General features: G+C 41.5%; 3 protein-coding genes across 3 annotated transcripts in view; 1 reads left to right on the forward strand and 2 right to left on the reverse strand.

Moving 5' to 3' along the window:
- c4h5orf34 (chromosome 4 C5orf34 homolog) overlaps window positions 1-4,858 on the reverse strand; it is a 76,452-nt gene extending 71,594 nt beyond the window's left edge. The window contains exons 1-2 of the mRNA XM_088628762.1: window positions 3,205-4,858; window positions 2,467-2,556 (exon numbers count right to left, since the gene is read on the reverse strand). Coding sequence (XP_088484888.1) covers window positions 2,467-2,556; window positions 3,205-3,399 — 285 coding nt within the window. The 5' untranslated portion in view covers window positions 3,400-4,858. The remainder of the gene's footprint in view (window positions 1-2,466; window positions 2,557-3,204) is intronic.
- Window positions 4,859-5,002: 144 nt separating this feature from the next.
- On the reverse strand, window positions 5,003-15,715 carry paip1 (poly(A) binding protein interacting protein 1). The gene is made up of 11 exons (XM_088628763.1): window positions 15,217-15,715; window positions 13,429-13,580; window positions 12,709-12,909; window positions 10,757-10,869; window positions 10,392-10,503; window positions 9,617-9,742; window positions 8,968-9,074; window positions 8,292-8,409; window positions 7,358-7,412; window positions 6,699-6,795; window positions 5,003-5,220 (listed from the first exon to the last, which is right to left on the reverse strand). The coding sequence occupies exons 1-11, from the start codon at window positions 15,425-15,427 to the stop codon at window positions 5,127-5,129; spliced, it is 1,386 nt and encodes a 461-aa protein (XP_088484889.1). The 5' UTR covers window positions 15,428-15,715; the 3' UTR covers window positions 5,003-5,126.
- Window positions 15,716-16,424: 709 nt separating this feature from the next.
- Window positions 16,425-23,474, forward strand: part of nnt (nicotinamide nucleotide transhydrogenase) — a 61,433-nt gene continuing 54,383 nt past the window's right edge. The window contains exons 1-3 of the mRNA XM_088628741.1: window positions 16,425-16,572; window positions 18,306-18,525; window positions 22,462-22,691. Coding sequence (XP_088484867.1) covers window positions 18,372-18,525; window positions 22,462-22,691 — 384 coding nt within the window. The 5' untranslated portion in view covers window positions 16,425-16,572; window positions 18,306-18,371. The remainder of the gene's footprint in view (window positions 16,573-18,305; window positions 18,526-22,461; window positions 22,692-23,474) is intronic.

Below are 23,474 nucleotides of genomic sequence, written 5' to 3' on the forward strand. Positions count from 1 at the left end.
TCCGTGACAGGGAGAGGAGCTCAGAAGTCCAGGAGGTCCATGGACCACAGTTGCTGCTCCTCTGGATCAAGATGAGCCAGTTGAAATAGTTCAGACATCTATCATGAATGCACTCTGGGGTATACCAGGCATGACTCATTGGGAAGAGACCCCGGGCAGATCAACGTCACTCTGAAGGGATTATATCTGAAGGAGACGGAGACTGGTTAGACTGGTTATCCCCATTAGACCGAGACTAATGGGGATAGGGAAGTCTGGTCTGCCCTACTAAGCTTGCTACCACTGCAGCCCTCATCAGGAGTACGCAGGGGAAAAATGGATGGATGAATTTGTCTACAAATGTCCTTTTTTAGGTTGGGCTTCAAAGGTAAATTATAATCCATCAGAAATACAGCAACTTGTTTATGTTGCTGGTTTATGTCATTTTCATTTGTAAACTTGCTGACGAGGTGGGTGAGTGGTTAAGGCGATGGACTGCTAATCCATTGTGCTCTGCAAGCGTGGGTTTGAATCCCATCCTCGTCGAGGGTTTTTGTATGCCAGCAGCTACCGTATTTCACCCTGCAGCTTACAACTGGAAACCCACTGAAGCTCAGCAGGTGTGAGCCTGGTCAGTATCTGGATGTGAGACTTCCTGGGAAAAACTAAGGTTGCTGCTGGAAGTGGTGTTAGTGGGGCCAGCAGGGGGCACGCAGTACTGGCGCCAGTACTCTGTTCTCCTCCCCACTGATGTGTGGTGACTGTTCTGGCGCACTATGGCTGCCATCGCATCATCCAGGTGTGGCTGCACAAAGCTGGTGATGGAGGGGAGTCCCCGTTATCTGTAAAGCACTTTGAGTGGAGTGTCCAGAAAAGTGCTATATAAGTATAAGCAATTATTAACTAAAATTAGGCAGAATACATTGACAAATCTTGAATGTTAACTGGCCTGTGACCACAAGAATAAGATTGCGAGTACAAGAAATGGAAATGAGATTTCTCCATAGGGATGTTGGGCTTAACTCTCCGTGACAGGGAGAGGAGCTCAGAAGTCCAGGAGGTCCATGGACCACAGTTGCTGCTCCTCTGGATCAAGATGAGCCAGTTGAAATAGTTCAGACATCTATCATGAATGCACTCTGGGGTATACCAGGCATGACTCATTGGGAAGAGACCCCGGGCAGATCAACGTCACTCTGAAGGGATTATATCTGAAGGAGACGGAGACTGGTTAGACTGGTTATCCCCATTAGACCGAGACTAATGGGGATAGGGAAGTCTGGTCTGCCCTACTAAGCTTGCTACCACTGCAGCCCTCATCAGGAGTACGCAGGGGAAAAATGGATGGATGAATTTGTCTACAAATGTCCTTTTTTAGGTTGGGCTTCAAAGGTAAATTATAATCCATCAGAAATACAGCAACTTGTTTATGTTGCTGGTTTATGTCATTTTCATTTGTAAACTTGCTGACGAGGTGGGTGAGTGGTTAAGGCGATGGACTGCTAATCCATTGTGCTCTGCAAGCGTGGGTTTGAATCCCATCCTCGTCGAGGGTTTTTGTATGCCAGCAGCTACCGTATTTCACCCTGCAGCTTACAACTGGAAACCCACTGAAGCTCAGCAGGTGTGAGCCTGGTCAGTATCTGGATGTGAGACTTCCTGGGAAAAACTAAGGTTGCTGCTGGAAGTGGTGTTAGTGGGGCCAGCAGGGGGCACGCAGTACTGGCGCCAGTACTCTGTTCTCCTCCCCACTGATGTGTGGTGACTGTTCTGGCGCACTATGGCTGCCATCGCATCATCCAGGTGTGGCTGCACAAAGCTGGTGATGGAGGGGAGTCCCCGTTATCTGTAAAGCACTTTGAGTGGAGTGTCCAGAAAAGTGCTATATAAGTATAAGCAATTATTAACTAAAATTAGGCAGAATACATTGACAAATCTTGAATGTTAACTGGCCTGTGATGAAGTATGTTTCTATTACTTTGGTTTTAATCAAACGTTTTGTAGCCTAGAGTGTGTCATGCATTATATTACTTTTTTTTAATTAAATTCTCATTAATTTAATGTGAAACAATAAGTAGAAGAAATGGTCTTAATTTGATCACACATCAGCTTATATGGTACTTCATGATCATATTAAGCAAAGAAGAAATATTGCACATATAGTTCACTTTTTAACTAACAAAATACTAAAAAATAAAGATTATCTTTAAAAGTAACACTTATCTTTATCTCAAGAAAACTAATTAAATAGATGAAACAAGCAGATTTTGTGGGCTCAATGGGTACCATTACCTTACTTTACCATGTAAAAATTAGCCATCATGCTAAGCAACGTTGTCATTAAATCCAAAGAAAGTTATTTCACCAGTCAGCATGAACACTAAGTCACTACATTGCGTCTTAAACCAAAAATGAAAATCAACTTCATTTTGTTCTGGTGACAGGGGCCCACCACCATGAAGTCTAACTTCTCTGATCCTTACGTACAGCTCTCTTGTCAGCAGGGATGAGCTCTGCAGGGAGGTACGGACGACTGGCAAACCTATTCCTGAATTCCAAAGCCTGGACAATCAGTTCCTGGAAAGAAAGAATAAGCACAGACTCTCATTACACTTTTACCTATGCAAACTTACAAATAAAATGGGCAACTAGCCACAATGCATAAGCAGGGAGTGATGGACAAACTGCAATTAAATGCAATTAAATGTGAAAGCAGGTTACTGTTTAGAACACATGGGAGCCAAGGAAACTCAAAACACATCTACCCTATACAGAGAGCCAAATAGCTCCTACTCAATTCACTTTTATCTATACACTTTTAAATTGAACGACTGAATCAACTTGCTGCACCTTGAACTGCAAAATAGCAACGCCTAAGTTTTGCAGACTATAAGTAACTACACTACTAGATTTAACATGAATAACAGTAGGTACTGCTAATCTGAGATCATTGTTTGTGATGCGAGAATAGTAAAAGGATGATGAAATCAGTCACTGGGGGGCAACTCGTAGACAGGTTAAAGTGATATTAAGTGTATTCTGCTCCTGATGTGCACCGAAACTGTAACGTTGTGAATTGCGCAGAATCGCACATTTCTTCTGTAATAGAATCTTGCTTTAAATAGACTGGGAGTTTCACGACTGAAGTTACCGAAATTAAGATATTTTGATGTTATACACAAAGAATACATTATGAAGGGCGTTAACTAACGTAAATCTCTTTACTTTATAGCTGCTGATGACGAAGCGTGTTCTTTGCCGGATCCTCTCGCTGGGTTGTAGTGGATGAGCCGAAATGGGAGGCGTTTTGTCGAAAAGGAATTCCGATCCACAGGGAGAGAGCTGGAGCCAGGAGCCATCGCTGTACCGTACCTCCACCGACTCGTCTTCATACAAAACCATCAGGCTGACTGCGGCCATAGTACGAGGAGGTCAAAGTAGCTACTGCATGGTCGTCAAATTCTATGTTTTGGTCCGGGTAGCACAGACGTTTGGATGTTCTGTTTTTTTTAAATAACTTCTTTTAAAGTGTTTCGGAGAACTAGCCCTAAAATCAATGGGGAAAAAATTACGAACCTCCCGCTCCCAGATGACAAAACAAGCGTCTCTTTCAGTGGGCAGTCTTCTAGTAATGTCACATTTCATTGGTTGGCAGCGGTTGCTTTGGTGACTAAACTAATGCTTAGCAAGGAAACTGGAAGAACGGCATAACAGTCACAGATAGACAGCGTTACTGTCAAACGCTAGCTTGTTTTTTAAACAAATACCATGCGTAGTGCAATTTCTTTAAGTTATGTTAGTATCATGTGGAAAGGTCAAACAACCTGCCTTTTAAATCAAAAGATTTTCTTACATCTATTTGTTATCTCAAGGTAAGAAATAAGGGTAAGTAGATTTTATTGTACTTGTATTGAAAAACCATCCGTAATACCTTTCACAATTCAGAATTATTGTCTGCAGACCCAGCGTAGAAGCCATCAGACAGAAAAGTATCAAGTTCAGGACAGACTTCACACCTGCCAGCTCTGGTCCAAATCAGAATATCCATTCAAACGGTTTTGCTGGACCAGTTGGGCTTATCCTTCAGCATCTACAGCTGTGAACTCCTTGCTCTATATCCCTTCAACAATTCACTTTAACACTTTCTCAGACACATTTCACTGAATTCATCACACTTGTCTTATTATAAACAATTTATTGCAGCCAAACAATGTAAATAACATTAATGTATACGATAAACGTTCGTTGTATGATTAATTATATTCTGTATACTGTATATATAAAATTCAGTCAGAACAGCATTTCTGTGCTCTTTAACACTGTAACTCAGTAACTGTGCTGAAGTCTGTGGTTTTTCTACTCGACCCACCAATCAACAGGAATTCCATAGTGGAGTGTGGCATTGAGGATGAAGTGACTCAGTTCTTTTGCCTCACACTGAAGATAAAACTGCTTATCTTCACAAAGTAGTTGCCAGCTGACGTCAGTGTTGTGTTTGCATACGATCACAATTATCAGAAAAAATCAGTTGTGTTGGGAAAAAAAAAAAAGATCAATGCTATCACAGGATCATCTGTTGAATAGTTGACAAACCACCTTAATTTTGTTCTACTGTTTGCCCAGTTCGACATCTCAGACTCCACTTTCAACGCAAAGGGCAGGCTGAGTGCGTGTTGCAATTTAGTGCCAAACATTATTGTTCTTGGAATTCACTGCCATTGAAGGGTGTTGTAGTTTCTGAGTGCAAAAAAAGAGATCAGGTAGCCAGCAGTCAAAATCTGATAGTGCTATACAAACGTGTCGAGCATCTTGAGTCTTTATTTAAGTTGATAAAATATAGCTGGAGGAAGAGAGATTCCTGATTCTGGATTAGGCAAAAACAGTAGGAATAACCCCTGCTATCAAACCCATCATTGCATTCAAGTGTTGCAATATGAGTGTGTATGTGGAAGCAGTCTGCAGATAGAAATCTCAGTGACTTAAAAACTAAAACAGAAGAACCAAGAAGTGCTGACTAAGCATATTTTTTTGAGAATTCTGCTAAAACTTTAATAAACATTTTTATTTTTTTACAGCTGCTATACTTATTCCCACATTATAAACACAGAAGGCATCAGTGCTAGTCTACATCTCTTCTTCTCCCTTCCTCACTGTTTTCTCTTCTTCTCTGATTCCAAGCAGAACTTCTCAAAAGCTTCTTCAATTTCTGGGTCCATTTCATCATCATCATCATCTATGAACCTGTGGATGAACAGCAGTGAGACAAAACTACCAATTAATAGGCAACTTTCAGGCTATGACCTGAGTATACATAATTGCATTCAAATGCAACTTTGTATTCCTAAACATTTAAGCTTAATAGTAATTTTATGTGAAACTGGGTAAAAATATGAATAAGTAACTCTTTAGTGCACAAACATCTTATACAGATATTCTACTATATATTTTCTACTATAAGTATCTTGCTCAGAGAAAACACTAACAACTGATCTTAACCGATATGGTTTGAAACAAAGTAAAAGTACAGATATGGACTTTTTTATAATATATCCACTATGGCACCAATTAAGAACTGCCTACTGTTTTAAGTACTCTTTTACCTGCTCAGGTGAGAATAAGTCACATAGACATGTTCCTCTGACATACCCTCTGCACCTGCAGGGCCATTTGTCAATTGATATGCTTCAAGTTCCACAGTGCTCTGCAGGAGAGTGATTAATACCAACCCTTTCCCAGTAGTGCTCTGCGAAAATTTGCACCACTGCTTGAGGAGTTCTAATCAGATAGTGACCTGACCCTGAAATAAGCTAAAGTCATGTGGGGCACAGAGCTCAAGCTGCTGTCTCACTGTCTCAACAAGCAACTTCACTGGTTGAGCTTCAGGATGCACAAGATGCTTTCTAAAATACTACTTTTAATATCATACCCATATTCAATGCATTCTGGCTCAGTAGTCTGTCCTGAAGAACCACAATACTCGTAAAGAGCCTCTCTTTTTGTGCCCTAAGTATACTTCAATAATTGCCTCTATTATTCATTTGGCGCATAATTAACTGTGTTGATTTGTCAGATTCACACAAGAGCTTGAAAAGCTCCCACTATGGGGTGATGCTGTTTCCATCGTGTCTTTAGGCTCCTTGCAGGATTTATTCCACCATGGTTAGAACTCAACACAGTGCTGACAACATAAGCCACAGCAAGTGTGAATAAACCACAAGCTAAGCTACTTTATGCCTGGCCAGCAGAGTCATCAAATTTTGTTTTGGATCTGCCTCCTGCTTTGCTGAGTCTGTCCACAATACTGGTGAGGTGCTTTTATCATAGCTGGCACACAGCAGACAGAAGAACCCCACTGCAGGGGTAACAGTCACCATGTGGCACTTTATATTTTACCCCATGAGTCTTCTAGAACATTATTGTTCCTAACTAAGAAACAGAGTTCTTCTAAATTACAGGCTATTTCAATATCTGGCAGCACAGAAATGGAAACTGGCATGAACTTTAAATTGTTAATTGCTATCTGCATGTTTATAAATGCCCTCCAACAATTACTGGTACAGGCAAGAGGCCGGCCTATAAGGGGTTGAAGAGGACAAGGTATATTAAGTGTATGAATTTTATTTTCTGTCCGATTCCTTGAATCCTGCCCTGAGGATCCACTGAGCACTAAATATACTGTCCCTAGATATGACATTATTTTAGACTAAAGATGCACTTACGATTCACCCGCTGCAAGAAACTCTGTCCCATTCTCTTCAAAGAAATCTGTGAGCAAATCCTCTCGATCAATTATCTCTTGGTACTTCTCAGAGTATTCTGTGAAAAAAAGGATTAGTTGAGCTTTCACATCCATAATCTGTATTTCTCCTCTACTTTAGGTTTCTCTATTAGGTCATTCAATGACAATACTGGCAGTCACAGTTTTCACTCTTAAAGCCTTCCATTAAAGTAAAGGACTGACAACAATGATACAAATATACAAGATAACTTCATGTATGTGCAAATACACTTTTAAAAAAGTAGACTCTTCAGAAATACATGGAGGTTGCTTTTCATCCCTTTCATATTCTTGTAATTCCACAATGGATTAAGTAAATGATGACCTGTCACAGAAAGGCTGTACTGTGCCATCAGATCGCAAGTGGTTGGAGTTTCCTTTTACCTTAATAGTTTTTATTCCCGCTGACCTTTCAGTTACTCCATTGAATGAAAAATTTGCTTAGCAAGATGTTTTTTTGTTGTTTTCAGCTCTTTAAACAGTAATAGGCTGGTGTCATTAGTGAAGCAGAAGTTCATCCCACTAACAATTCTACTAAATCTGTCTCTTGTCCTGTATGTAATACAGCCATAATAGAAAAAAAGACACATACATACGTACCTGGATCAGCAGCTGTAAAAGGAATTCCTTCTGCTGTGTAAAATGTAGGCTCATTCTAGGAACACAGGCATAAAATAGAAAAAAAATAGTAATTAACCTTTCTTAGGAAAACCACAGAACTGTGACAAAGAGCAGAACATGCCTTGGGGATCCTGACAAACGGGCATGAAAAAGACAGCCTTTCCTTAGTAGTATACTAGAAGGATGCACTCTATCGTACCATATCCCTTAACACTTTCCATATCTCCACATGGAATAGTGCTGTGCATTAATAATGTAATGAGAATTGTATGCCCTCCTCTCAAGTGTATCCTTTTCTTGCAAATTATTGATTAATTTGAACCACTCCATGAGCTGCCAAATGAGGTGCAACAAATAGGATTGGGAAAAAATATGTAATCTAATGCAGTCTTTCTTCACCTCCTTTGCAAACAAAATGAGAAACAGGATAATGTGGCAGTCAAACCAGCCACTCCGTCCACGTGCATGGCAGTCTTTTTACAGGCTGAAATCTGAGCGTGCACCAACATATCAGTGACATACGGGAATTACAGCACTGGTATGCTACACTAAAACATTTTAACCACATACAAAAAAAGGCATCATCGCTGTATGTAACTTTTTATATTAATTTTATGTTGGCCTAATTTAACAACATGGTAAAGTCAGTACTATACAATATACAAATTGTACACAATACATACTATACAAAATACTTAATTATCCACATTCTATTGTGATAATCATAATATCCCAGTGCCCCAGCAGTGGATGTCTTATAACCCTCAGAAAAGGCACACTGCAGGCTGCCTGGCTCAACTTCAAGTACCCACTTTGGTAGGACAAATAAGGCTTTCAGAACGTTTGAACCCTTTAAGCTGTGCTGGGCTGTCTGCTACAGATCCGCCCCTATGGCCCGGCACTGTGCTCTCACCATGAAGTAGTTGGGATCATTTTCCGGCGTGGCTTCGCTGAAGGCTGCAGCGGCATGGACTCTGCCCCAGTTACTGCTTCTCAACTCCACCAGCCTCAGCAGCATCTGCTTCACATCCCTGAGGAAAGGCATAGGGAGATCCAGCTCTCTGCGTAACCCATGCTGCTAATTCTGGACTCAAGTACGGTGTTTTTCAGCACTGGAACTTAAAGCCACACTCCCTGTTGGAATCCTCCTTTACTACAACTGCCACAAATACCCCTGACCTCTTAGCAATTGCCAGAAGACAACCTGAGAGAAAGCATTTTTAAAAACTGGTCCTACAGTGAAAATAATTCTGTGCTACTTTCCTATATCTGAGCATTTACTGCAGTTCAGTGCTTTGTACAGTTTATCAGTTATAACACACAGTGGAGTGTTAAACAGAAATTGATGAATGCTCCTATGAAATGTAACCTTGATATGAAATACCTATGTGGCATTTACTTGCGATTTAATAGTGCAAGGTAAGAAAAAAAAATTAAACCAGAATGGGAACTCAAAGAGATCAGTTTCACTATATGAAAAACTGGTCTGCCAGAGCAGTGCACTTAAAGCATGTTCATTTGCTTGAGACAAACTACTTAGCCTGTCCTTCCTCCAGGGATATTTGCTGTGTAGAAGTACAAGTCCTCACCTACTACATCCTGCATCCAGGACAATATTTTCGATTCCCCGCATAAGATCTTCCATATATGACTTTCCTTTCTCTTTCCAGGCATCTTCCAGAACTGAACCCGTTAACTAATGGGGAGACAAGCAGTCAGTCAACTGTACAGTATCTATTCACTTGTCCTTCACAATACGCTTTTTACCTCAGTTACCCAACTTAAAGTAGAAAATAGAAAATATTCCTCAAGGAGAAAAACTAACTATATGATACATCATATGAAGAGAGGCACAAATTTTTCAAAAGGAAACTGCGGATACAAAAACCTACAGTAGCAAACTGCTCTGATTGGTGAAATGAGAACAGTTGTTTCTGAATATGCCAAGAAGTTATTTTTTTACATTTCCCCACTGGACATCGGTTGGTTTGTGCTGTGATGTGGGGATCCAGAAAATGGCTGGTCCAAGTTCATACACTGCCAGATCTCATCTACCGGCAGCAAAAGATAATCAGGAATCTGGAAATCCATTGCACTTATTTGTACTTTCAGGCCCAAGACCTCTGCCATCTAACCAAATCACAGGCTATTGCTCAGAGGAATCATGATGCATATTACTATCCATAGCAGCTACAGATGCAATGCAATGTAGAATCCTTTAACATGCAACTCTCTTGCCTTCAGTAGTTTCACGGCACAGATGAGATTCCCATCCACAGGGTTTGAAAAAAGTGCATCCAATAGATCATGCAGCGCCATCAGCAGTATGTCCGCACGTGTTACTTGTCCTTTTGAACTCTTAATCTGCAAAAGACAACTATTATTATAATCATCATCATAATAATAATATTATTACTACTACTCCTCCTCCTCATCTACTGAAACTGTCCCTTTTTTATATATCATAGCTTGTAAATTTAGTTTCCATCTATAGCTCTTGATACATAACTTTTCTGGTCCTTGACAAATTCCAAAGATGTTACTGCATCGATTCATCGCTCTTGTACATGGAGACATGTAAAATTGAGAAATGCCGGGATCGGGCCAGACCAGTGTCACCAGCAGGGCCTGCCCTGGCCACCAGATCAAGGCAACTGTTGGAAATTACATGGGATCCATATGTCAGTAATTCCAGGGGGACCCTAAAAAGTGGTCCCTGAATCCCCAGATACACTCTTAATTATTTCAACATGACCAGATACAACTGTTGCCAATTTAATTTTACACCATTTGATTGTAAAAATAACTTTAATTAGCACTTACTCTAGGTCTTTTGGCCAGTCAGCAAATGCTCGATTTGTATTTCCGACCTGTAGCGTTCAATGTGGCTCCCAAGTGGATCTTTTCACCACAGGATCCATGAAAATATTAATCTAATAATTCTTATTGATGTTACTGTTGCTATTATTTCCACTCTTTATTCATAAATCGTCAAAAAGCGATTCCCACTAACCTCCAAGTTCAGGTACAGTTCCCCCAGGAATAGGACATAAGAATGAAAACTTTTCCGAGTCATTTCATCTCCCTTCACAGCCTTGTCTCTTGCCTCGTACTCTTTCTGACATCTAGTGTGTGGGGAAAAAAACAGGTTACAGACCCACAGGAAAAGCAAAGACGGAAAACAGTATTTTTACACTTTACCCTCTACGTTACTGTGCCAATGGATGCAATAGCTGGAGCAATCAAAAAGGCAAAGTAAGAACTAATCAACGAGTTCAATTTAGTCATTGAGAGTTCAGGAGGAAACAAATTGTGTCAAGCAATGTACTGGCAACCAAACACTGCAGGTAAGACTGGTATACGCAGAAAGAAACAAACCTCATAAGCAGCAGCTTCCTGAAGTTTCCACTTGGCGGACTGATAGTGAGGTGCTGAGACAAGTAGTTGCACAGGCGAGCACCCGTGTATGAGAAGTTGGGGACAGATGTGGACTGTGGAGTAGAATATGGAAAGGTGAGTTAGACTGCTTACAAAGTTTTCACAGATCTCAAAGAGAGACACTACTCCACTTAATACCAACACAGAAGAACAAACACTGTTCTCATCTGCCATTAAATCATCCAACTTCACAGCTGAAAGGAATGTTATATAACACATCAACACATAAATTAACTTACCTGCTTTTCACACATAAACTGCTTTGATAATAGCACACTGTACAAATGTCTCACTCACTCTCATGTGTCCTGGGTTCAGTGGATGGTAGCATGGTTCTTTGGCTTTTTTCAAACCCTTACCTTAAATTATGAAATGGACTTGAAAATTACAACACCACTATTTTCCAGACCTGAAAATGTATTACAGAGCTATGGATTTAAGTAACTGGGAGATTTCCATAGAAATAAATGCAAGTAGACAATTTGGTCCTTGAGGAACCTGATTTGGGCCTTCACTTACAGAACAAGCAGCACTTCAGAGGGTTACAAGCACTGATGCAATTTGCTGGCTCTTTTGTACACTGGACACCTTTGCTGAAGAAACAGGGCTGTTCCAGCCACTGTATCATACATATCATACGAATATTTTATCATCAAATATAGGGTGGTGGGGGAGCTAGAGTCTATCCCAGCAAGCAACGGGCAGAATACACCCTGATCAGAATGCCAGTACACTGCAGGTCAGACACTCGTCACACACTCGTACCAGGGCCAATTTTCCCAGAAGCCAATTACCCTACCAGTATCCATCTTTGGACTGTGGAAGGAAAATGGAGCACCTGAGAGAATCCCACATGCATGTAGTGAGAACACACAAACTCTAAGTAGATGGCACCCCAGGACTGAACCAGATCCCCAGCTCTACAGGTCAGCAATGCTAACCACTGTACGACTGTGCCAACCATTACAATAATTGCAATATTCAAAGCATTATCCCATTTTATGCTCCACAGCACTTCCCTTTTACGTAATTTTTCCTTTTATTCACACTTCCTGTTTTACACTAAGATTTATTTCCAACTCTAGTGCCTCCATCTTATTTTCCCAGAAAACAAAAACACCCAATGTCTACCAGAATAAGACAAAATAAAACATCTACATTAGAGGTGAACATGCATCCGTGAAGCACTTGTCTAAGGTGTTATTTCCTCAGGATTGGACTTGTTTAACTCTAACTGACTTCCCTGTGTCATTTCCTGGCAGTAGGCTTTAAAGCCTTGTTTCTACCGATAATGCAAATTCATTTTCTGCTTGTCCAAAACTGCATATAATCTTCATTCATATTCTATCCTTTGCCCTTTCATGTTGTTTGTGTAATCTGGGGGTGTAACCCAAAATATTTACCGTATTTTTAATGAACACTTCAATTTAGCTTCCTTCTTTTTGTTTATAAATCCAGTCTTGGCTAGAACAACAGACCAAACTATTTCACACTCTGAGAGGCTCAACTATCTGCTGTGTACAGCATAAATACACAGCACTTTTTTCCATTTTCACAAGCATTATGTATACATGAGTTCAGGAGGCAGCCATGATCACACCATACCAGTTATAAGACTCAAAAACGTCACAGGTTATTAATGAAACATCATTTTAAAGAGGATTGTTTCCCAGCATGAAGCACATGATCGCTATTTTATTTCTGTGAAGCTGGCAAATTATACTACCCTGCACAAACTGTACCGGCGTTCCAGTTAACAGAACTGAATGCACAAAATGAACATGATGACAAATAGTGTTTTTAGCCACAGATGATAATCAATCACCAAACTGTTCCTTGCATAAGGAACTGGAAATGAATCTGCAAAGAGGGGCGCGCACGTGCACACACACCTGGTGATAGATTAGCTCTACAAGTTCGTGAAGCGCCTCTTCTGTCGTGACCCACCCATTCAGCATCGTGGTGAAGGGCTCGATCTCGGATTCAAACGACCCTGGGAACTCGTTGAGGTGGGACAGGAAACTCTGCACCAACTCTGTCAGCATGGGTTCCGAGTAAAAGTCACCACACCCATCTTCACACACTGCTGCCTCCTTCAATGAGAGAAAGAGCCTTTTAAAAAAACAAAACTATATAATTGTATGCATCTCAGCACTTTTGGGGGAGGGACACCAAATGTGTGACACTGTATTTTAGATCTGATCTTTAATTTAGATTCAGGTTCATCAAGTGCACAACTACAAATGACATCCATACTGATCTTAACAACAAGGATATGAGTACACATAATTATGTTTCCTCATTCTAAACCATATTAAATAACCTACACCAATAATGAAAGTGGGTTAAGCCACAGCGGATTTAATATTTTCTAAAAAAAAATAATAGCAGGGCATTTTTTAAAATCACTCTATGCAAGTCAACTCATTCTTTTTACCAACTTGCAAAAACCTCCACAAGTGATGAGCGTTAAATGAAAATTTCTGCTGCAGGACTATTATAGATCTTAAAAAGCCACTCCATCAGGGATGACAGTGGAATACGAATTTCTGGGCGATCACAATCCTTTTGTTTTGTTGCGGTACGACAGCTGCTGCTGGTGACAATCTTACCGAGTGCACGGTATAACCGGCTGGGTAGAACTCTGGTGCGTTCACCGAGAGATTCGAACTGACCGCAGCAGGGCTGGCCAACTGGGGCGCGAGTGCCGCTGCGCTGTTGTTGTCGTGAGCCAAGTGTGGAACTCTGGTTGTTCTTCTGCTGTCTGAAATGACGGATTTCAAGAAAAGCCGTGTTAATGGTTACTCAATGACCTGTACTTGCTCGTATATAATTGACAAAAGCCAGCGATACGTTGTATCAGGTATAACCACTGGCTATTGCATAAAGCATCTTGCTCCATAGTGTGTACTTCTTGATATTTCATCAGTGACTGATCTTCAAGTCCTGCGTTCTCGCCATCAGAACTTTTACGCCTTTCAGTAATGCATTTAGAGTTAATTCTGCCTCGGCAATTTCTATGATAACTCTGTGCTTTGCTTTGTGTTAAACATCTCGTTTTAGACCCTAAAAAAAAGGTCTCTCCTAATACAATCGGAAGTGAGGCTGACCACAAACTGGCCATCTTTGGCTGAAGAAGACCACAGACAGCTTTGCCTATGATGCCATGCTACCCAATTCCACGCATCCAGATCTTTGTTTATCACCAAGGTTAGGACAATGTGGGTTCCTGGGAACATCCTGAATGCTCTCATTTGTCCTGTCATTATAAATGTACAGTTTTCTAAACATGTCGTCTTCATTTTGGATGTAAGTGAGCTCATTTGTTCCAGAGAATGAAATGCAAGCATAGGTAAGAGATCCTCATTGAGCATATGCCTACCTACAGCTGCACAGACCCAGTTTCTTCAAGAAATGCACACGGATTCCTTGTCACATGACCTTTAATTTTACAAGGCATGTAGTGTTTAAAATAAAGTTACCACGTCTGAATGAGCTGCTCAAGAAATATACTACCTACTCTTGTGCACATGTACATCGATTGCCTGAACAGAGACAGTAATTTTAATTGGCATTGAAACAAAACTGTGGGGTCAGCTAATTCCTCTCCCAGTCAGTCTTTCTGACTGTGGAAAACTGGGCACAGGGCCCAGAGAGGGGGATGGGGTGGGGGGTACTGTAAGTACTCCAGAAAGACAAACTATGGAGGCACACATACTATGCACACAGAACCCTCTGCCACCATGCTGGTCAATTTTGCTTCAGCACTTTCCACAGGAAAAAAAACAACAGTTTTAGTACCAAAGACCAGTCTTCTATACTGTCATCCAAACCAGAATTCAACAGGCTACCAAAGGGAATGTTGAAAATTGGGGTTTCACTTAGAGTAAACTGCATAGATTTGAATTATTTTCTAGCAGTCCTCACCTTCCTCTGCTTTAACACATTCAAACGTCACATGACACACTCGCGAAAGCTCCTGTCATTTCTGATGGCGAGTTTTTTTTAAAGTTTTCTGTTAAATATTCTACTGTATTCATTTTAAACTATAGAAAATTACAGGGATTAAGAAGATTTTTCTGCTTGCGGCCAAATAATCGAATATAACTTTCCCCACCAATTTCATGCTAACTGTTATATATATATATCAATTCAAGCTGCAGTTGTTATTACCTCTCACAAGCACAATTGATTACCCGCTGTTCTATTTTGGCAAGACTGTAATGATTCCGCTGTTACAATAAATCCCCCTGAACTGAACACTCTAAGACAGGGTCGAGAGCTCCCAAAGAGTAGTTAAGTCGGTGGTATACAAACAGGTGCCGAAACCTGTATGGTTTATCTTGCCCCACACGCTTCAGTCTTCCAGCATCACGCCCGCAGCGGGTGATCCCTCTCACCTCCGCTCGCACTGCTATCCCCCAGTGAGGGGGACGTCCTGGGCTGCCGGAGAGGCTCCTGTTGGTTGAACAGGCTCGACTTGGCTTCTCCTTCACCTGCCACCTCTCCGACATCCGGAAGCCGGCCGCTCTCCTGCTCTCCGAGTCCAGTGATGCTAGGCTTAGCCCGGTTCCGTCCCGCACCGGGGGCCCGATCGAAATTGTCCGTCATGCCCGCAAAGTGAAGAGAGACAGGGCCCTGGCGTAGAGCTTCACCGCAGCCTCATCCGGAGCCGCGACAGGCCCCAGGCTGAGAGAAACCCGACAATATTGCGAACGCGTAGTTTTAAAAGTTGACGTTTCTCTTTGTTTGATGTAATTTGTTTCTCGTTTCCCTACGTAACTCGAGAAAGAAAACCTAAACAAACTCTAAGCCTTCAGGAACGCGACTTCCTGTAACAACAACTGGCAGTTTGCACGGAGGAACTCAGTAGATGTTATGTGGCCAGGAGCTATGGCGTCCACTAGAGGACAGGAGTAGCTCAGGCACTGCTGACATGAAAATAGCCGGCAGGACCACATGCGCCCTGCTGTCTTTCCACCTCTCGTTAACATCCATAAGCTGTATTTGCCAAATCACTTTAACAGCCCAGAAAACGTAGTTGTATCGCTTTTGCGCAGTGTAACACAGCAAGAATAACGCACCGAAGAGATATAACTGCTATTTGAAATTAATATTTCTCAGCGATTTATGTACAGCTGCTGTGGGCACGTATAGTGTACGTATACATATTTAGGAGACCGTATACCCGGGAATAGTGCAAAACTTAGGTAAGCTTTTTTCTGTATCAATGTACACATACCTAAAATGTTATCAAATTTTATTATTAAGATAGTTAAATTAAATTATCCTGGTTAATATAAGGCGAATATATGAATTACTATAAAAACTGCGTTTATATGCTTGTATTGTTCATTCACTATGCAGTTTCATTCAATTCATTTCTTTGCATAGTTTGGCAAAACAGTACAAGCTCGTCAGTGAAAGTTATTTTTCCTATGTGCAATGTAAATTTCCCCAAATCGCGGGAACTGCGCCCATGGCTTCGGAACCGTTTAAGGTTTTGCATTCGTGCAACAGCACTCCACCCCCTCAGTACTATATTAGTTTTCTGTAAAAAAAAAAGAGGACGAATATACGTTAGCATAGCTCGAATAAACTAACGCCAACAACGCCGAGTACAGTACCCACACGCCCTCCCTCATGTCCACCACGTGGTCGGAAAATAACCGAGCAGCCCTCCAACTCCTTCCGGGTTGGGAGTTGAAGTCATTCGGCAACCCGCCGTTCAGTCTCCTATAGCCGGCTTCCTAAAGGTCAGTATACGAAAAGGCTTTATTTTGACCTACAAATAGTGCACCGGTGTAAACGTTCCATTTGGTTGCAATGTGGGGTCAGGATATGTCGCAGTAAATGCCCGAAAACGTTCAAAAGTTTTGAGCTCGATTTTAGAAGTTGTTTTTAAACCGTTTTTGCAGGATGCATGGGTTTATGTCAGCCGAGCCTCGAAGCGGCAACGGGTGAGAGTGTCGACGACGTTCTCCCCGTTTTCCCCTTTATAAATAGAGGCGATTATAACTGAGGGAATAAGACAAATCTGTGTCCTTTCTTTCTTAATAAATATATAACCCTCCACATTTTCACAATGTTTATGATATTTTAAGGATTGTTTTTCTGGGGTATCCCGTGTTGGATAGATTTCTCCCCTTTACTTTAAGGTGGTTACATTGTTTTTAAAGTCTGTCTGTCACTCAGCGGCATGCAAATCCTTATGCATCTATCCTAGATTGTCAAAAACAAATTGCCAGTTTATAGTTGGCTGAACAACTATGTTTTTTTTTTACTAGCGGCAAACTGAAAAAGTCCGCTGACGTGGTAGAAACTGAAGATCAAGTTCTGAGTTTTTACCAGCCGAGTGCTGTAGCCTTGGGTACAGCTGGTTTTTGTGTAGGATGTTGCCACAGCAAAGCTTGAGTCAAATTAACAGTAGTTAAAGGAAACAATCACAGCAGCGAGGAAGGTGAAGAGGCGTGAGAAAACCACAGCACTCGATCCTGTCTGAAATTACGCCTCTCTACAAGTGGAGGTTTATAATACCTTAAATACTACATATATGTTTTCGAGTCCTGGACATGAAGCAAAAATGTAAACATTTCCGTTTATATATGTAGTATCTGGGGTTACGATGTCCGAAAGAAAGTAAATGTATATTTTAATTGGTTCCGATTATTTTTTTGTGATGTTTTAGGATTGAGTTTATGATCAGCGTTTAACTCGGTTATAACGTTCCTTTTAAATGCCCCCAAACAATGACCTTAGTGTTTTCAAGATCACCAATCTTGCAAATGCACTGAGTTTCAGACATAAGCATTGTAATTAACTGTAGTATGGTCAGTTTGGACGGGAATTGTGTCTGGTGTTTTATTTAACCTGCGGCCTATCCATCCGAGACTTATCCGGGCTTGACTGTTCTGCAGTTCTCACTGTTCTTTGCCATGGCCAAGTGCTTCAAAAAGTGAAGGACAAATATTCTCTCCTCGCTCTGTTGCCTTTCAAGGGCCATTTGGACTCCTGACCTCAACCCTTTCGGACTCTCAGACCTTTGCCTGCTGAAATTCATAATCCGCCGTGCTTTTTCTGGTACAGGGTAGGTTCGATGTGGGGAGCCAATGCAAACTAGTTATTGAATATCACTTCTGGCTGATGAATGTTTCAGTCTGGATGTAAAGAGAAAGAGAAATTCTCCTTGACTGAAGTTTGTGGTGTAACCAGTTCATGGTGATCTCCTTATCTATTGCTTTCTTTCAAGAAACATCTAGATAAGATCTTCAGATCAATGAGCGACTAATTTCCAGATGAGCTAACTGGCTTCCTCTCATGTGCAGTTTTACTCATGTTCTTATGTATGTATGTGGCATTGCCTTCCTGTCCCAGTGACATTTCCACTCTCCAGTGTCCCACCCCACAGCCTTTACCCTGATGCAAACCCGAGGGGGAGCACTCAGCTGAGTGGAGAGGTAATCCAACATCTCCCTTTCTCGTGTGGCAGGAGGAGGGCGGCTCAGGCTAGAAGAGGCAGCTCCCGGCTCTTCCTCCTCCCCTCCTCATCAGCACAATGGCCAGTCTCCTGCGCGCGGTCGTCAGCAGCTGCTCCAGCCCCGTCCTCGTAAGCGGGGTCTTGTCTCTGAAGGTGCAGACCGTCAGGACGCCGTGTTTGCGCCTGTTCCGGACCCACCAGGCTCTGAGGTGTCAGGGCGCCGCCAGTCCAGGTGAGCCAGAGGGGGCTCATCGCCAGTCTGTCTTTGGCACGGTTCCTTTCACAGGGTGAAACAGTGTGCAAAAGCGCTCTAGGGGACGGAGTTCTAACTTTGCATGAATAAAAAGAACATTTCATATTGGCTCTCAGCCTTTTTAAAAAAGATTTGATATTTTGTTTCTTTGATTATTTTTCTGTTCATGCAAAGGAGGAAAAAAATGCAGGTCTACTCCAAGATAGTGAGATTTCTTAATTCTTTTTAAACTATTGGACACTTTATGAGCACAGGCCAGAGAGGTGAGTCCATTAAGTCATATGCTATCTCTCTGCTGATGTTTTCTAAACTGAACACATTTTGTAGGGAGTCAGGTTTCTTTAAAGACATATGATTTTTACATCATGTTTACACCATCTGTAGTTACAGGTTTAAGAAAACCCATAGAATCGCTTACCAGATTTGTCACTTATGGCACAGTCATTCTGGGAGTTTAAAGCCTCAAAATGTGATATTTATAATGACTGTACTTTTCCCTCTTACCCTGAATGAAGAAGGCCTCTTCTATTTATTGGTGTGGTATTCTATTGTATGTGTGAGCGCATGTCTCAGAGTCCAGTGTTCCAGTTTGATTTCTGCATGTTAGTCTAGAAAGTTAACTCCACCTGCCTTCGCCTCCCTTGGTGACTGAGAAATAAAGGGCATCTGAAGGATTTTTCTTTTTATTTCCCTAAGTAACCCAAGGTCACCCCTGTGCTGTGGGTCCTCATGCTCCAAATAAACCAGTAGAGCAGCCCTCGTCTTACTTATGTAAATGAATGAAGTCAGTGCTGCGGGTCGGTGAGGAGGTCCATGATGGGCGTGGGGAAGTGTGCCAGTAATAGCCAGTCCAGCAGCAGCAGCAGTGTGGAATGGCGCTGACAGCTGGTGCCTGCTGCTCTTGGCACTGTTCCTGCTTAAGCTCCCACGTTCAGAGAGAGACAGCAGTTGCAGAAGAAGAAGGTTCATCTTTTAAAAGAAGAAACATTTCTTAGCACATGAGCATAGGTTTGCCCTTTTGCACATGGGCTTCAATTAAAATTATTTCCTCATGCGCTGCCACACTGGCTACACTAGGGGTAGGGGGGGGGCAAGCTCAGTACCTGAAGGCCCCCTGGGTTTCTGGTTTTCGTTGCAACTGAAAGCACTCATTTAGCTCTTGATCTACATACTGAACATAATTAATATTTTCTCTTTTTAATCTTGCCATTTTGAAGAGACACCGTTCACCATAGTTCTAGGCTAAAAATGTCTTTCCTGTGACTGCATGGTAATGTTCAATTTTTCTGTCAGTTAGTGAGATAACATCAATTGGGAAGCAAAACGTCTGTGACTATCTAGACCTGGAATGGTTGTCAGCGTGACATTCCTACAATTAGATTGCTGCCAGCCATTGTGAATAAGACACCCTCTACTTAAGTGTAAGTGAGTTTCAGGGAAAGGGATTGCAGTGCCTCAGGGTGATTTCATGTAAACGTTTTTTCAGTTCAGGTCTGGGGAGGTGCAGAGTGTAATCCTGTTGGCTTTCTGGGCTTGTTTAATGTCACAAGAGGTCGGTCAGCAGTTTGCCATTTGTAAGGAATGGGACGGTAAAGGAATTTTCCGTCATGAATCGGGAAGAGAAACAAGGCAGCTGCTGCGGCAGTGAATGAGCAAAGTTTTCCGCAAAGGAATGAATGAATGAGAGATCAGATGAGTATTGAATCCATGTTGATTGTCCTGTCTCAGCTTGGCATGTCACATTTTTACTGTCTTTAACTTGTGAAAATGTACCTTTTGGTAATTTTAGCGGGATATCTATAGCCCTACCTCTTCCAACAGCTTAGACAAAAGAGGACACATCAGGATGCTACTTGTGAAGTTTTTAGTTTCTTTAACATGTTTGTGCTGAGGACATTGTCTGTATTTTATGTTGGAAGTGTGCAAAACAAAACTAAAACCCTCTGACTTTGTTCTCAGTACATTTATTTTTTTCCTTAAACATCAATACTGTTGTTAAAAGGAGTTCAGTACCATCTTTCCTGTTTTTTACAAAAATACTAGAATGCTGTGGAAATGATATTTTACTTTAAGTGCTCTTTTTAGAAACAAAGACACCCAGTCTGCTGACTTACACATTTAAATTTCCATTCTCATCTTCTGTTTTCATATTCACAGCTTTACCTTTGTGCTGTTCTGATAAAAACAATCTAATTGCATCTTAAGGTATTCATTAAATGGGATCACATGACTTATTCCCACATTGTTAGTTGGCATTTTGCCTGTTCCCATCTTGACTGTTTTCACAAACCAAAATCAAGGACTCTACCTTGCTATATTGCAAGTCTTCATTTTTAAGTGGAAATTTTCAAGACAGTGTAAAGCAGTTTTATGCGGTCTAAAGTTAGTCTGCACAAAACAGAATGTACATTGGAGTACAAACTCAGATGCAAGTTGGTGGCGCAATAAAAGAATCAAGATATATTTGATTCCGTAGATTTCTTATGGGGGACACAGTTAATGTCTGTGTCTTTGTAATCAAATGGAGCTTATCGCTTAGCACTCCTTAGTGCAAACACAAGAACATTTACTGCTGCATTAAATTGAGGTTTTGAGAGATTTTCCACAGTCTTATTACTATGTGGTGTTCATCGTAGATTCCCAAAATGTCTCTTTGAACGGTGAATACCAGCAATTTAGCACTGGTTTTATAAATTGTGGTAGATGGGGAAGGTGAGAGTTTAGGTGTAATCTTTGTCAAGGTTAAGCACTTGCAGGTGTGGAGAAGTGTACTATGTTTTGGTTCTTAGTACAGTCTTCCTGTAGGCTGGTTATTGTTCCTATGGTTGTTCTGTCTGATGTCCAGGTTGAGTCAGCCCAGGAAAAGCCATTGTAAATGAGTTTCAAAGGTCTCTTTCGGATGAGTAAACTGTTGGATTGCAAAGTACATGGCAGAGTACTGTGAAATGCAATATACTTTGTGCAGCACATCTATTCCTCATTTCATTTTTTATCTACAAAGCCTTTTCTTTATAACATTTTTATTGGCTTTATATCACTGTACTCAGCAAAGTACAGAGCCAGCTGGATTTGGTTAGACTCCAGTGTCAGGTCATTTGAGGAAATTAGGGATCAATTTATCTTTAATAGACAGAGGTATTAACTGTGACTACTCTAATCTGTCAATATTGCGATCTGTTGAAAGGTTATGAGGATCAAAATATATTCTTTGTCATTTTGTTGGGAGTTTGGCCGTGCAAGGATGAAGTTACACAGCTGTAAATCAAGTGTTCATCCTCATGTGTTTATTAATTCCTCATTACAGACAGATTTTATGTGCCATAAGAATGTTATGTCAGGTTCATCCAGCTGATTTTGGTTGCATGCATCTGGATTGATCACTTTAGAAATACCTGTCACACCTGGAGACCTGGAATTTCCATCATTCGGGGTCTTTTACTTATGCAAACTGGGTACATTATTTAGAAAACAAATCCTTGCAGTCCATACCACATTTGATTGGGCCACTTATTGGTGCTTAAAGTCATCATCCCATGAGCTATGAGAGACCGCTAGTCTGGTAAGGTCTGTAGCTGCAAACAAACCAGTCTGTAGCTGTGTGAGAATTAAATCAAAGATGTAATTGCTGCATACACAGTTGTTTTATATTGTACAGTTGTACATATATTTCCTGCTTTGTTTTCCCAAGCAAACTAAATCTCTCATTTTTAATCGTTCTTGTGTTCTCCTTCTGTTGTAAAGGACTCATCTTTTTCTGGAGCAGAGGCTCCAGAGTATTTTTTTATGACAAGATGAGAACCCGTTTACATCGGATGAAACAGGCGGTGGCTCCCACTAGTGCAAAGTGGACTGTGTGCCTGCCTGCCCAGCTCACCTCCTCTCCTTTCCCTCTCCTTCCCTTCTCTCCTGCTCCAGGGATTCCTTACAAACAGCTGACAGTCGGGGTGCCCAAGGAGATCTTCCAGAACGAGAGGCGTGTGGCTGTCTCCCCTGCTGGGGTGCAGGCCCTCATCAAGCAGGGCTTCAGCGTGGTGGTAGAGTCCGGGGCTGGAGAGAGCTCCAAGTTCTCCGATGACCAGTACGCTCAGGCTGGGGCCACCATCAAAGGGACCAAAGATGTCCTGGCTTCCGACCTTGTGGTCAAGGTAACCTGCCATTTTTTCTGTCCCTTTAAATTTCTAGAGAACTTCAGCTCAGGACCACAATGGTTAGTGTAACAGCAGGTGTGTGTGTGTGTGTTGGGTTGTGTGTTGGGCACAACTGATCAGGCTTAGCAGGGGAATTCAGACATTGTGCTGGAGTATCCCCTGTTAATTCCATTTTTAGTTCCAATTGGTCTCATTATTTAATAAAGATTACCAGTTGCTTCAATTAATTTTATTTTAGTCTTTTGCCCTCACTGGGCAGCTTATGAAGATTTTGAAGATTCTTCAGACATTTCAGTGACAGTAACCAAAGTTTGTTTGAGGGAATTAAATATGGATTTTCTTTATCTTTCCACATTCTACAACAGGGGATTCCAACTCAGGCCCTCAAACCTTCTTACTTTTTAAACTATGGCCTAACTGGACCCTTCCCCTTGTTCTGCAGACTTTTTTTGTGGATGATTTATGAGAGAGATAGAAAACTTCCAGGATTCTGGACCTTGTGTTCTAATATTGGAAATGATTGCTCCCTGCTGTCTCTTACTCTCTGTGCATTGTTAAAGCTTTGTTGAAGACAGAAAAGCAGATGAAAACTTTGCAGTGTCGCAGAACACCTTGAAATTCATTCTGCATTCTTTCTTTCTGCAGTGCACTTTTTAGGTGGTATAGTTGCGAGGAAAATTGTTTTATCCCTCTTCAGTCTGCAGATCCTTAGCCACAGTGCCTCCACTCCGCCCAGTGGACAGTTCTAAAACACAGCAAATGATGCACGGTACTTACTTA

Source organism: Lepisosteus platostomus, chromosome 4 (assembly GCF_059453375.1).
Source record: "Lepisosteus platostomus isolate fLepPlt1 chromosome 4, fLepPlt1.hap1, whole genome shotgun sequence".
Classification (NCBI taxonomy): domain Eukaryota; kingdom Metazoa; phylum Chordata; class Actinopteri; order Semionotiformes; family Lepisosteidae; genus Lepisosteus; species Lepisosteus platostomus.